General features: G+C 44.7%; 2 protein-coding genes across 2 annotated transcripts; one reads left to right on the top strand and one right to left on the bottom strand.

Annotated features, from left to right (window-relative positions):
* The first annotated feature begins 7,614 nt into the window (after positions 1 to 7,614).
* H4C9 (H4 clustered histone 9) lies at positions 7,615 to 8,717 on the top strand. The gene has a single exon (XM_066352889.1). It carries the CDS (start codon positions 8,194 to 8,196, stop codon positions 8,503 to 8,505), a length of 312 nt encoding a protein of 103 aa, XP_066208986.1. The 5' UTR covers positions 7,615 to 8,193; the 3' UTR covers positions 8,506 to 8,717.
* A 2,659-nt stretch (positions 8,718 to 11,376) lies between these two features.
* Positions 11,377 to 12,089, bottom strand: LOC136383296 (histone H2B type 1-K). Its single transcript, XM_066353039.1, has one exon. The coding sequence runs from the start codon at positions 12,080 to 12,082 to the stop codon at positions 11,702 to 11,704; it is 381 nt and encodes a 126-aa protein (XP_066209136.1). The 5' UTR covers positions 12,083 to 12,089; the 3' UTR covers positions 11,377 to 11,701.
* Between the last annotated feature and the right edge of the window lie 134 nt (positions 12,090 to 12,223).

The raw sequence follows: 12,223 nt of genomic DNA on the forward strand, positions 1-12,223 counted from the left end.
GGGCTATCAGTTTCAGGAAGTACAAAGAATCTTACAAAGTTTTCAGATGTCAACGTAAGAAATGTCCAAACCTGTCAGAATTTTTATGAGTTTATTTGAGCCAAACTGTTGACAAACTTTTGCCGGGAAGCAAAATCTCAATGGATTGAGAAAATGTTCCAGAAAGTGACAGTTTCACCCCTTATTTTATACATCAGAATCAAAGGGGAAGATGTAAGGGGGTTAAAGGAAATCTGTTGGTGATAGATTTAAGGAGGTGAGAAAAGGCAGAGCACGGTGGGGGTGGGGGTGTCTCTGGGATTGGGTGAAAAGCAAAATGTATAGAGACACATACTTCTTTTACACAGGCAGGTACAAGATAATTAGCAGTTAACAATGAACATAATAGTAACAATAAGAAGGTTTATGGTTTCTGCTGTGGTGGGGTGGCTGTGGCCTGGGGGACAGGGAAAAAAAAGATTACTCTTACATTTGAAAGTTAATGTAGGTGCAGAAAGACTACAGGCTCAATTAAGGGAAGCACTGACTTTTGTTAGAGAACAATGCCTCCCTAGGACAAGACTACCTACCATGAGCTGCTTTTAGTTAGAAGTCTTAATTTCAGACTATCCACCGTGCAGGAACCTTGTCAGGTTCAGCATCTGGTTCCTTTTTCGTCCACACAGATACCCATCCGTTGCTAACCTTATAACTAGTTTATAATATAAAAAAATTATATAGGAAAGGAGCTTCTGATTGGTGGAAATTTTACTGAATTTTAATAGAGAAGAGTCTGTAAAATGTATTTCAGCTAACTAAGGTTGGATAAATATAATAAGAGAAGTATCTTTCTTTTCTCTTCCTTTGAACTTTCTACATATTCCACTAATAAAAATTAATTGCTCTTGTAACTAATGTCAGTTTTTTTTATTTTTAAAATGATAGATTATCTAGAAAACACTCTACTGAGGTATATAAGTAGATTGGTAGTATTTTTCAGGTTGAGAGAACACAGTATTTCAAAGATAAATTTACCCAAACAAATGGATAGCTTTAACACAGTTTGACCAGAGTGCTAAGAGAATTTCTATGTAGACAAAACATTTTTGTAACTTTAAGACAAAGGAATAGTGATATAGAATTTTTGAGGAAAAAATGGGTGAGAATTCACTGCCATACACTAAACTATTTTTCAACATTAGAAATAATTGTAATACTTCAGCACTATACATAGACTGAACAGCAGAACAATAAACACTCAAGAATTAATTTTAAGTGAAATGTTCAATTACGATAAAGTTCCTCAAGTCAGTGGGGAAATATTTGCTGTGTTGTTGTACTGATTGACCAGTTGTTTTAAGTTAATTCTCTATATCTGGGTTGTTGGAATTATGTTTAAGTGGTTCTACCCATTATTAGTAAGACATACCAGGAGCTGCTGTTGAAAATGAAAATTGATACCTTTGGTGAAGAGAATTTAACAATATATCTGGAAGATGTTAAAATTCTTTGCCTTCTTATTCCATCTTGTTCTGTTTCTGCGCAGTCAGTATATGGAGTGTGTCTCTCCTGTATATTAAGAAGAAAAACGTTCCAAAATGGCATAGCCTTATGTAAATACTGTTAGAGAAAGAAAAATATATGTATGTAAAGACAAAACCAAAATATTTTCTGTTAGACTGAAAAGAAGACTGGCAACCGAAAAGGTTTAGGGAATCAAGCTTTATTATTAGAAAGAAAACCTGCCAGGCTGTCTCGTAAGGGAGAGCAGCCCCAGCTACAGTCTTAGGACACGTTTTAACGGTCAGGTTAGGGGAGTAGGAAGGGTGGCAGGGTATTTGCCAATTGGCTGCACTATCGCTGGTGTAGGGGTGCTTTCCACTAATTACGGAAGTTTGTACATTTCCAACCGTCAGCAGTTTCAACCGTCCATGACTTCTCGGAATTGTGACGTTGGACATTCCTTTGTGGTTGGTCACCCGCCACAAGCCCTGAAATGAACCTCATGCCGGCAGGATTAAAGAAATGAAACCTAAGATTCCTGACTATTAGAGAATGATTCCCAGAGAGGCTTAAGGGAAAGGGGATGGAGGTCATCATCTTCTGTAACTTCTTCCTCCTGAGTAGGGGCTGTGAAGGGTTATGGCCTAAGGATTACTCTCAGAGGGTAATAGAGAGGTGCAGTGATGGCTTCCTGATGGGTAGGGGTTTATTTACAGGGGTCTAAATTTTTCTGTTTTGCAAGGGCAGGTTTCAGGGTTGGTGTGTAGGGCTAGGTAGATTTCTCCAATTTTCTGATTGGCGAAGGCCTGCATGCAGTTCTGTAAGAAGCTAGTGAACAGACTTAAGAGTCAGGGTCTAAAAGCTAGAATAATAAATAGGAAAGTGAGTGGAACAATGAAAGGCAATAGTCAAGACACCCAGTTTGTGCGAAACCACTGAGTCTACGATTGGGTTTGTTTTTCACGAATTTGCTGGGCTTGTTCCTTTAATTTGATTGCTGCGTCTCTAGCCCTGACTGGTTAAGGTAAAAGCAACACTATTCTCCTAGAAAGACACAAATACCTCCTTTCTCTGCTGTTAAGAGATCATGTCCTTGGCGATTTTGTAGCGTGACAGTGACTAGGGAATCAATTTGATCCTGGAGTTTTACTAGGGTGGAGGCAATTTCTTTCAGGGAGTTTTGGGGGTCTTCAGAGAGAGAGAGTGGTAATAAGACAGGGCAGTGGCCAGTCTTCCTTCCCCTAGACCTACTCCTGTAGAGATTCCTAAAGCAACAAGAAGAGGAATTACCTGTACAGCTCGTTTGGTCCTTATATTGACAGGTAGTGTACTAGGAATTGGAAGAGGCTCATGGGGTGGGATTAGGTTGATATTTGGGGTGAGATAGACTAGGGTACAGGTTCCTGTCCAATTAGTAGGGAGACACATATAGGTGTTGGTCCCACACAAGTAGAAAGCCCCTGATTGGGTGAGGCAGGCTGAGAGGTGAATAGAGAATAGATGGACAAGGGGTCGGTTTCGTCCATCCAGCTCTGAACTCCAGACAGTCAAGGTGGAGGAAAGTGCAGCCCCTACTAGGGGGGAGACATGGTCAGAGGCCTGCTTAGAGCATTGCAACTGTGTGGTAGGGGTAGTGAGCCAGGGATATAGCTGTGTGCTGGGATAGGAGCATTTATGTTGTGAAGCTATAAGAGTAGGGGGTCTTGTGAATCAAACGGGATTAGAAAATAATCCATTTGCTTCTGGAGAGACTTGATAGTTAACTCGATGATTCTGATGGTCTTTGGGAAATTGGATAGTTATTGTGGTGTTGCAGAGGTCAGAAGGGAGGTGACCCACTGGGACAGCCCCTTGAGCAGTAAAGCACAAAGGGGCAGGTGAAAGCAGGGGGGTGTTCAGGGTGACTGGTCCCCGAGCAGGGGGAATTTAGGGTTTTAATATTTTGAGCTGGAAACAATAGGTTTGTTATAGCTTATTTGCTCGGTTGGTGGCTGAAGTGGGATAATCCCCTATAAGAGTGTCAGCTCTCAAAGAAGGAACCCCTTTTTGGGTTTGGTATATGAGAGCTGTCTGTAGAAGGTGGGTGTTGTTGTTTGGGATAGGGAGGGCAGAGTAGGCTGAGGAGGACATAGACATACACATCCAGCAGTTAACTGCATAGGAAGAATTAGCTTTAATTAAAAGTCTTTGAGTGAGGTTAAGAGGGTATTCTATATATGTGGCCTCTAGGAGAGAGGAGATGGGGGCGGCATATGTGGCACCCAGTAAGACAGAAAGTAGAACTGGTGTTAGGAGATCAAGAACTGGGGGCATGGTGGTTGGCATTAGGGGTGATTAAAAGGAAGAGAAGAAGAAATTGAAAAGCTGCTGTTTCTTTTGAAGAAAATTCAAGTAGAGAACCTTGCTAGGCCAAGTCCTGCATCCAATTGAGCAGTCTGTCAATTTCTCTGGAGTGAGGCCTAAACCAGGAGAGGTCCTCGAGGCCTGAAGAAGGAAGTAGAAGAATCTGGCAAGGTGGTAATTGGCGGTTGCCTGTTGTGAGTGCCCGCTGGACTGGGATACGGCCTCTTGGAGGAGCATTACGAGATGGACTGGTCTGGTTCTTCTTGGATAAAGGAACATGTGGAGATCTTGAGAGGCAGAGGACCTGTGGGGGGTGGAGATGTAGGTTTTAGGGGTACTGGTGGTATAAGGCTTAATGTGGGAGAGGTGAGTCCAGTGTGAGTCTCCTTCCACTTTGATGGCGGTAGGGGTGGACAGGATAACAGTATGGGTCCCTGTCCAGATAGGCTGGAGAGGGGATTTCCCCCATGTCCTCTTGTAGACCTGGTCCCCAGGGAGGATTGATAGGTGTGAGTTCATGGTTGGAAAGGGCTGTGCAAGGAGCCTGTGTACTTCCTTTTGCAGATTAGCTCACATGTGTGCCAGTGAAGGAAAGTATGAGCCCATTGATGGATTGGGGGTGGTAAATAAGTTGGAATTTAGTATGAATGGGCAGCCATACATGATTTCAAATGGTCTAAGGTTTAGAGGCTTTTGGGGCATGGCGCTGATTCTCATTAAGGCTAAGGGAAGAAGCTGAGGCCAAGGGAGGTTTAGTTCAAGAATACGTATTTTAGGTGGTGTATGAGGACTTGGTTGGCCCTCTCAACTTTTCCTGAGGACTGGGGGTGGTATGGAATGTGCAGTTGCCATTTTAGTCCTAAGGAAGATGTGATGGATTGAATGACTTGGGAGATAAAGGCTAGTTCGTTGTCTGATTGGAAGGAGGAAGGTAGCCCAAATCTAGGAATAATGTGTTCTGTTAGAGCTGAGATAACTGTGTTAGCATCTTCTTTTTTGGTTGGAAAAGCCTCGATCCAGCCAGAGAGAGTATATACAAGAGTAAGAATGAATTTGTTTCCTTTTGGGAGGGGCATATGAGTGAAGTCAATTTGCCAATCCTGACCAGGGAGGGTCCCCCTCGCTTGATGTGCTGGAAATGATTTTGGAAGTATTCCTCCCTGTGAGGAGCATGGGGTACAGATAGAACATGAGGACGTGATGATTTTTAAGAGAGTAGATAGATTGGGTTCTGTTAGGAAAGTGGAAATGTAGATGAGGTTTTTGTAGCCTATGTGGAAGGAGTTATGAATGGTTTGCCAGATGTTTTCTGCCTGGGTTTGGGGAAGGATGATTTTTCCTCCCTGGGTGTACCAGTCCCCTTGTTTTGCAAGTGTTTTATAAGAGGTGGTTTCTTTTGTGGAATATTGGGGTTGGTAGGATGATAGAAAGTAAATATGAGAAGTGGGAGGTTGGGTGGCAATCTGCTTTGCCACTTGATCTGCCAGGTTATTTCCAATGTTGATAGAATTTGAGTTTTTTTTTATGGCCTTTGTAATGTATTATGGCTGCCTGTTTTGGCAATAAAGCTATATCTAAAAGATTTTGAATAAAGGTATATGGTTTTGAAGTGGGCTTCCCTTGGTTGTGAGGAAACCTCACTTACGCCAAATGGCGGCTGGTAGAATGAATGGAGGATGTGGTAACAGTATTTAGAGTCAGTGTAGATATTAACCGATTTATTGGCAGTAAGGGTGAGCGCTCTAGTCAATGCTATAAATTCAGCCTGTTGGGAAGTGGTGTTTTCAGGCAGGGATTGAGCTTCAAATACATGATGCGAGTCAGTTATGGTGGCATGGCCTGCTAGAGTGGTTCCGTGTTTTGTCTTAATAGCTCTACCATCTACAAATAATGTAGAACCAGGAGATGAAAGGGGGTTTGAGGTTAAATGCGGGAAGGATGAGTTGATGTGAGTTAGGACTTCAACACAGGAGTGTTCGAGTGGTTGTGGAGTGTGGGGGAGTAGAGTGGCTGGATTTAGACTGGAACAGGGTTGAAAGGAGAATTCTGAATTTTTGAGGAAGATAATATGAAATTGCTGAAGACGAGAAGGAGAGAGATGATAGGTAGCCTTGTTGGAGACTAGGTCTTGTAGGTTATGGGATGATTTGATAACTTTCTGTCCTAGGGAGAGTTTTTTTGCTTTTGAGTGCTAGGAGGGCCATGGACGCTAGGGCCTGCAAGCCAGGTGCCCAGTCCTTGCAGGTAGGATCAGGTGGTTTGGACAAGTAGGCAACTGGGGTGAAGAAAGGTCCCTTCTGGGGTCCTAATACTCCAAGGGCGAGACCCTGTTTCTCATGTACCTATAGGAGAAATTCAGACTGGATGTCAGGAAGGTGTAAGGTTGGTGCCTCGGTAAGGCCTTTTGTAACTCAGAAAATGGTGTTTTAATTGGGTATCTTGGATCTAGGGGCTCGTTAGAGTCCCCTTTGGTGGCCTCAAAGAGTGGCTTGGCCAGAAGGCTGTAGTTTGGGATCCAAGATCAGAGAAAGCTGGCAATTCCTAGGAATGAAAGTAGTTCTTCTTTATTAGTGGGGGTAGGGATCGAGGCTATCAGATGCTTTCGTCTGTGGCGATGGCTTTATGGCCTGGTGAGAATTGCAGTCCCAGGTAGGTAACGGTTGTCTGTGAAAGCTGAACTCTGGAAGGGGATACTCTACAGCCCTTTTGTGCTAAGAAGTTTAGTAGTTTGTTTGTGTCTGCCCTGGATGCTTCCCATGTAGGACTACAAAGGAGGAAATCATCTATATATTGTAAGATAGTACTTTGGGGAAGAGAAAGAGATTTAAGGTCTGTAGCTAAGGCCTGACTGAAGAAATGAGGGCTATCCTTGAATCCCTGAGGGAGAACCCTCCAGGTCAGTTGTTGGGAGTGCACGGTATCCGGTCAGTCCAAGTAAAGGCAAAGAGGTTTTGGCATTCCGGATGAAGGGGAATGGTAAAGAAGGCGTCTTTAAGGTCTAAGACCGTGAAGAAGGTGTTATTTGAAGAAATGGGGGGGGGGGGAGAATGGTGTAGGGGGTTTGGTACCACTGGGGTAATGGGCAATACCGCTGCGTTAATAGTCCACAATTCCTGAACTAGGTGATAGGTACCATTGGGTTTGACTACTGGGCCAGGCGGCTGTGATGGTGGCCGTGGCTACTGGCCATACACCGAGTTTGACGAAATTTTTTAGGAGGCAACCTAATGGAGTTGCTTTTGAGGATAGAGATTGGGAAGAGTCCATGGTTGGCTGAAAATAGAAAAAGAGAAGAGAACCCTCAAACTCTTTTCACTATTTGTTTCATAGTAGGTAGAATGGGAGGAGGTCGGTCATCACCGGGATCCCAGTTCCAGAGAAGAGAAGGGCAACTTGGCCAGGCACCTGGACTTGTTAAGTAATCTGTAGGGGCAAGTCACCCGGAGTAATGTCCTTGCTAATCTCGGCCCATGAGAACTAAGGGGGTTTATTGGGAGGAATAAAGGGAGCCTACCGGATTCTGGAGAAACCGAGGGATCCTTGCCTCTGGGTCAGCAGGGGTTTGGGATAGGGTTGGAGTGCCGGCCAATCAACCCACAATCACATGTCCAAGCAGAATCGGGGAGTAAGCCCAAAATGAGCTGTCGCTGTCCACCGCTTCCCTGGTTGTAAGCTTGGCCGGAAAAGGGGGATCGTCCAGGCAGCCAGTACCCTATCCCGGGTTTTGGCACCAAATGTTAGACTGAAAAGAAGACGGGCAACCGAAAGGTTTAGAGAATCAGGCTTTATTAGAAAGAAAACCTGCCAGGCTGTCTCGTAAGGGAGAGCAGCCCCAGCTACAGTCTTAGGACACGTTTTAACGGTTAGGTTAGGGAAGTAGGAAGGGGGCGTAGGGGTGCTTTCCACTAATTACGGATGTTTGTACATTTCCAACCGTCAGCAGTTTCAACCGTCCAAGACTTCTCGGAATTGTGACATCGGACATTCCTTTGTCCTGCCGCAAGCCCTGAAACAAAACTCATGCCGGCAGGGTTAAAGAAATGAAACCTAAAATTTTCGTCATTGCTTTTTAAAACATATTCTCTACAATGTTAAGGTTTTGTTTTTTAAAAAATTTGGATAGGGCGCGAGACACATTAAATAAAGTAGGAGGACAAACAACACGGGTGTTGAGGATTCAAAAGAATTTCCGGGGGCAGGGAGAAAGAAACTAGTACACGTAATGGGGTTTCCGCTTCTAGGTCTTCTACAACCCAGAGGGACTTCCAGCCGCAGTTCTTTGAGGTTTTCACTCTGGTCCGCTAGGGTTCCCTATAAGAGGGAGTTGCTGACGGCGCTGGCACAACTCTTACCTCCGGTGTCTTGACAATGTCTGGTCGCGGCAAGGGCGGGAAGGGTCTCGGCAAAGGGGGCGCCAAGCGCCACCGTAAGGTGCTGCGCGACAACATCCAGGGCATCACCAAGCCCGCTATCCGGCGCCTGGCCCGGCGCGGCGGCGTCAAGCGCATCTCTGGGCTCATCTACGAGGAGACCCGCGGGGTTCTCAAAGTGTTCCTGGAGAACGTGATCCGGGACGCCGTCACCTACACGGAGCACGCCAAGCGCAAGACGGTCACGGCCATGGATGTGGTCTACGCGCTCAAGCGCCAGGGTCGCACCCTCTACGGCTTCGGCGGTTGAGTCAGTCGTTCCTATTCCTTTAATCGCGTCTTACCAAAGGCCCTTTTCAGGGCCACCCACTTTCCCTCGGAAAGAGCTGTGCGCGGCTTTGGTCCTTTTTGTGGACAACTCCGGGACTGCCAATAGATGAGTGGAGGACAGCCTGTTTTTGCTCGGGGGACAGTTTCTGGGAGGGCCAACGAACCCATTAGTCCTGTGGGAGGGGGTTGTCGCATTCAATTTTTGGACAAGGGTTTCGCTGGCTGATCACAGAAACCCAACCTAGATAGATTAATACTAGGTATTCACTCCTAACTTGTTTGGTCCAGGTCAGTGTCCCTTAAATTGATTTTGATTTTTAATGTAACGGCCTTGCTAATTTCTATTCTCAGATGCGGCCCCTCCCTAAACCCGAGGCCAACCAGTTTGTAAAGTACCACTGACCGGGTTGTCCGTGTTTTAACTCGGGTCTTAACTTTCTGAATCTGGAGAATCCTCACTTTCCATTTGTGAAGGAGGAGCTCCCTCCCACCGTCACAGGCTCTCTGCTTCCTCCCTCCCTCTTCCCGGTTCGTCTCCTAATCTGCCGGCTGTGAATCAATTTTAATGTTCTCAGATTGAAACCACAAACTCGCTCTGTAACAAAACTAAAGGCCCTTTTCTGGCCAAGCTTTCATCGAAAAAGGTTAACTCTGGTGCTGGAAATGTGGGGGGACGTATTCCGGTCACGATGTCGGAGGTGACGGTTGAGCCTGCGTCCCCCACCCCCACTCCCACCGTCCAACTTCCAGCTAAGCCTTGGAACTGTCTGGAGCCTACGTAACCCTGCGCCAGAGATCTGGAGTCCAGATGGTCCTGGCCATTACTAATCTCCTTTTGGTAAATGTACTGGTACCAGAGCAAGGTGTCTGTCTAAACAAAGGAATACGTTGGTGGTTTCGTTTCAGAAGGTAAAGTGGCAGAGTTCTACTGGGGGGTTGCCGGGGTCCAGCCCCGGGGGGGATCCAGGGGTCCCACAGGAAGAGACGGCGTCGGCGAAATCGAGTGAGAGAGCCGAATTCTTTTCTTTCTCTTTATTCTCTAGTTAGCATTTACTGCCAGGCATCTCTACCAAATGCTAGTACAGCTCCTTTTTTATACACACACACCAAGTTACAATTACATGGTATTAATCATTGCTTCTGTTTCACTATGTTTACATGTTTCCAGATAACAGTTAATTTATATCTGTAAACTACAAATCAGGTGGCAAATCATTCAAAGTACAATTAAAAAATAACTTGAATAGCGATAACATCGGTAAAAGCTTTTAAAGGATTAGTACTAACTAATAACTCAACTTTACTGTTGTGAGTCAAGGGGCAGAGAGAGATTAACAGACAAAATCATTAAGGACTAGCAAATGACCACCGCTTGCTCAGGCAAATGGCCTTGAGTTTATGCAGTGTCCTAACTTTCCTCACAAGATAACAAAAGGCTTGCCCGTTAAGAAATTGACATAACATTAAGAGTAACTTTTACTTAAAGATATATAGAGTGCACTCGCAAGATAGCTTAGTAGCAACATAATTTCAGAAGACATTAATTGCTATTGCTTCTATGGATGCCCCCCGCCATACCTCTCATTATCAGAAGAAAGAATTTTTGGGAAAGTTTATAAATCTCATGAGTGTCTTACTGAGAAAGTCCAGCAACTGCCTTCAGTCATAAAACAATTCTCTTAGCAAAACATTCTTTTCTTGCTGACTGCATTCCTATCCCAGGCCATGCAACGGGCCATTCCATAACACCTTACCTAAGATTCTATTGTCTAGTCAAACTTTATTTATTTACTATATTCATACACTAGCTAAGTTCTAGCTATATTCTTTCTAACATGATTAATAAGAAGAAATTCTCCTACAAACTTAACCCTTTATGAGGGATATCATAGCCAGCCTCTTATGTTTATGAGCCCAGTTCAAGGGGCTTACAGGCTTTTCTGTGGAACTTACACCTTCTGTCTCATTTCCAAAGAAATTACTACAAATCTACAGGGAAAGTACGGTACTATTATCCCTGTGCCACAAATAATAGCACACACCCAGAAAAAGGGGGGATATAAGGCCAGATTAATTCAAAAGATTAAAGGGGGAAGTATCGTGCCTTTCCTTGCGGTGACTTTGTCAACCCGCAGCTGTTGGTCTTACTGCGGTGACTCTATCTTCTTTTGCTGTGACTTTGTCAACCAGCAGTTGTGGATCTTCTTCTGCTGTGACCTAGTTAGCCAGCATTAGTGGATCGGCTCCCGACAGGGGGTCTTGGAAAACATGAGTCTTCCTCTACATTTTACTTGTTAACTGAAAAAATAAGGCCTTGGAAAGTGAAAAACTACAAGCATTGATTTGAAATCAGGGACAGCTTGATTCAGGTAGGAGTCCAGTGTCGGGATGAGACAAACACTAGGGAGTGTCTATGAGAAAGGGAAGGGGAACAAATACATATATATATATATAGGAGAAAGGCATTGTTGGTGCAGAAAAGTTAGCATGGTAGCTCTAATTCTAAATATTTTTAATCTTCAACCTTGTAGCCATCAGTTCAGTGGTTAAAATATTTGCTTTCTTGTTTTCTTTGCAAGCAGTTCTTAAGTACACAATGTTGTCCTAGGCCCAGTCCAAAGGTTATTACCCCGCTACAACCCTCCAGTGGAACAACGCAGTTCCACTGGCATGGCAGCTCCGTTTTACTTTAAAATAGCTCTTTTATACTTGTTTACAAATGACAACCCATTTGAGGCGGCCTTAAGAAACTTGATAATATATTTTGACCCTTTCCTACATTTGCCCTCTGGTACTATTTTAGATACTAAAATAGTATGATACACCAAAGGCGCTAAAGAAACCACACTTATATTGTTACGATGGAAATTAAAATACGTTTAAACAATTGTTTTCTTTCTCAACAGCATGGGTGTTCGATTCCCCTGACCTGAAAATAACCACCGTCCTGACTTTGGTGTTCGCTGTTGCTACGCTTTCCTGACTTTACACGCATATACCCTTAAATATATTGCGTTATTCTACGTTTTAATACTTTGAAAAATTACACCTGTACTTACGAGAGCTTCTGTACAGCACTTCGTTTCATATTTGAAATGTGTACCTACAGCTCTAATATTGACAACTGAGTGGCTCTGAAAAGAGCCTTTGGATCGAGAAATGCTCTCAAGAGGTAATTATTTGGCGCTGGTGTACTTGGTGACGGCCTTGGTGCCCTCGGACACGGCGTGCTTGGCCAGCTCCCCGGGCAGCAGCAGGCGCACGGCCGTCTGGATCTCCCGAGACGTGATGGTCGAGCGCTTGTTGTAATGCGCCAGGCGCGACGCCTCGCCTGCGATGCGCTCGAAGATGTCGTTGACGAACGAGTTCATGATGCCCATAGCCTTGGACGAGATGCCGGTGTCGGGGTGCACCTGTTTCAGCACCTTGTACACGTACACCGAGTAGCTCTCCTTGCGGCTGCGCTTGCGCTTTTTGCCGTCCTTCTTCTGCGCCTTGGTCACTGCCTTCTTGGAGCCCTTCTTCGGGGCGGGCGCGGACTTGGCGGGCTCAGGCATAATCAGAAAATCAACAAAGAAAGTCGAAAAACTAGAGAAATTATAAGAACAGAGTTCTACGTGTCCTATCTATATACAACCTCGCATGCAAATAAGGTGATGAATTAAAATCCTGTGTGTGATTGGTTAGTAATCAGCGCA

The sequence above is a fragment of the Saccopteryx leptura genome, chromosome 11 (genome assembly GCF_036850995.1).
Source record: "Saccopteryx leptura isolate mSacLep1 chromosome 11, mSacLep1_pri_phased_curated, whole genome shotgun sequence".
Lineage (NCBI taxonomy): Eukaryota > Metazoa > Chordata > Mammalia > Chiroptera > Emballonuridae > Saccopteryx > Saccopteryx leptura.

Excerpts from the sequence above, each read along its gene's own strand:
- H4C9 (XM_066352889.1), top strand. The coding sequence starts at position 8,194 with ATGTCTGGTCGCGGCAAGGGCGGGAAGGGTCTCGGCAAAGGGGGCGCC.
- LOC136383296 (XM_066353039.1), bottom strand. The coding sequence starts at position 12,082 with ATGCCTGAGCCCGCCAAGTCCGCGCCCGCCCCGAAGAAGGGCTCCAAG.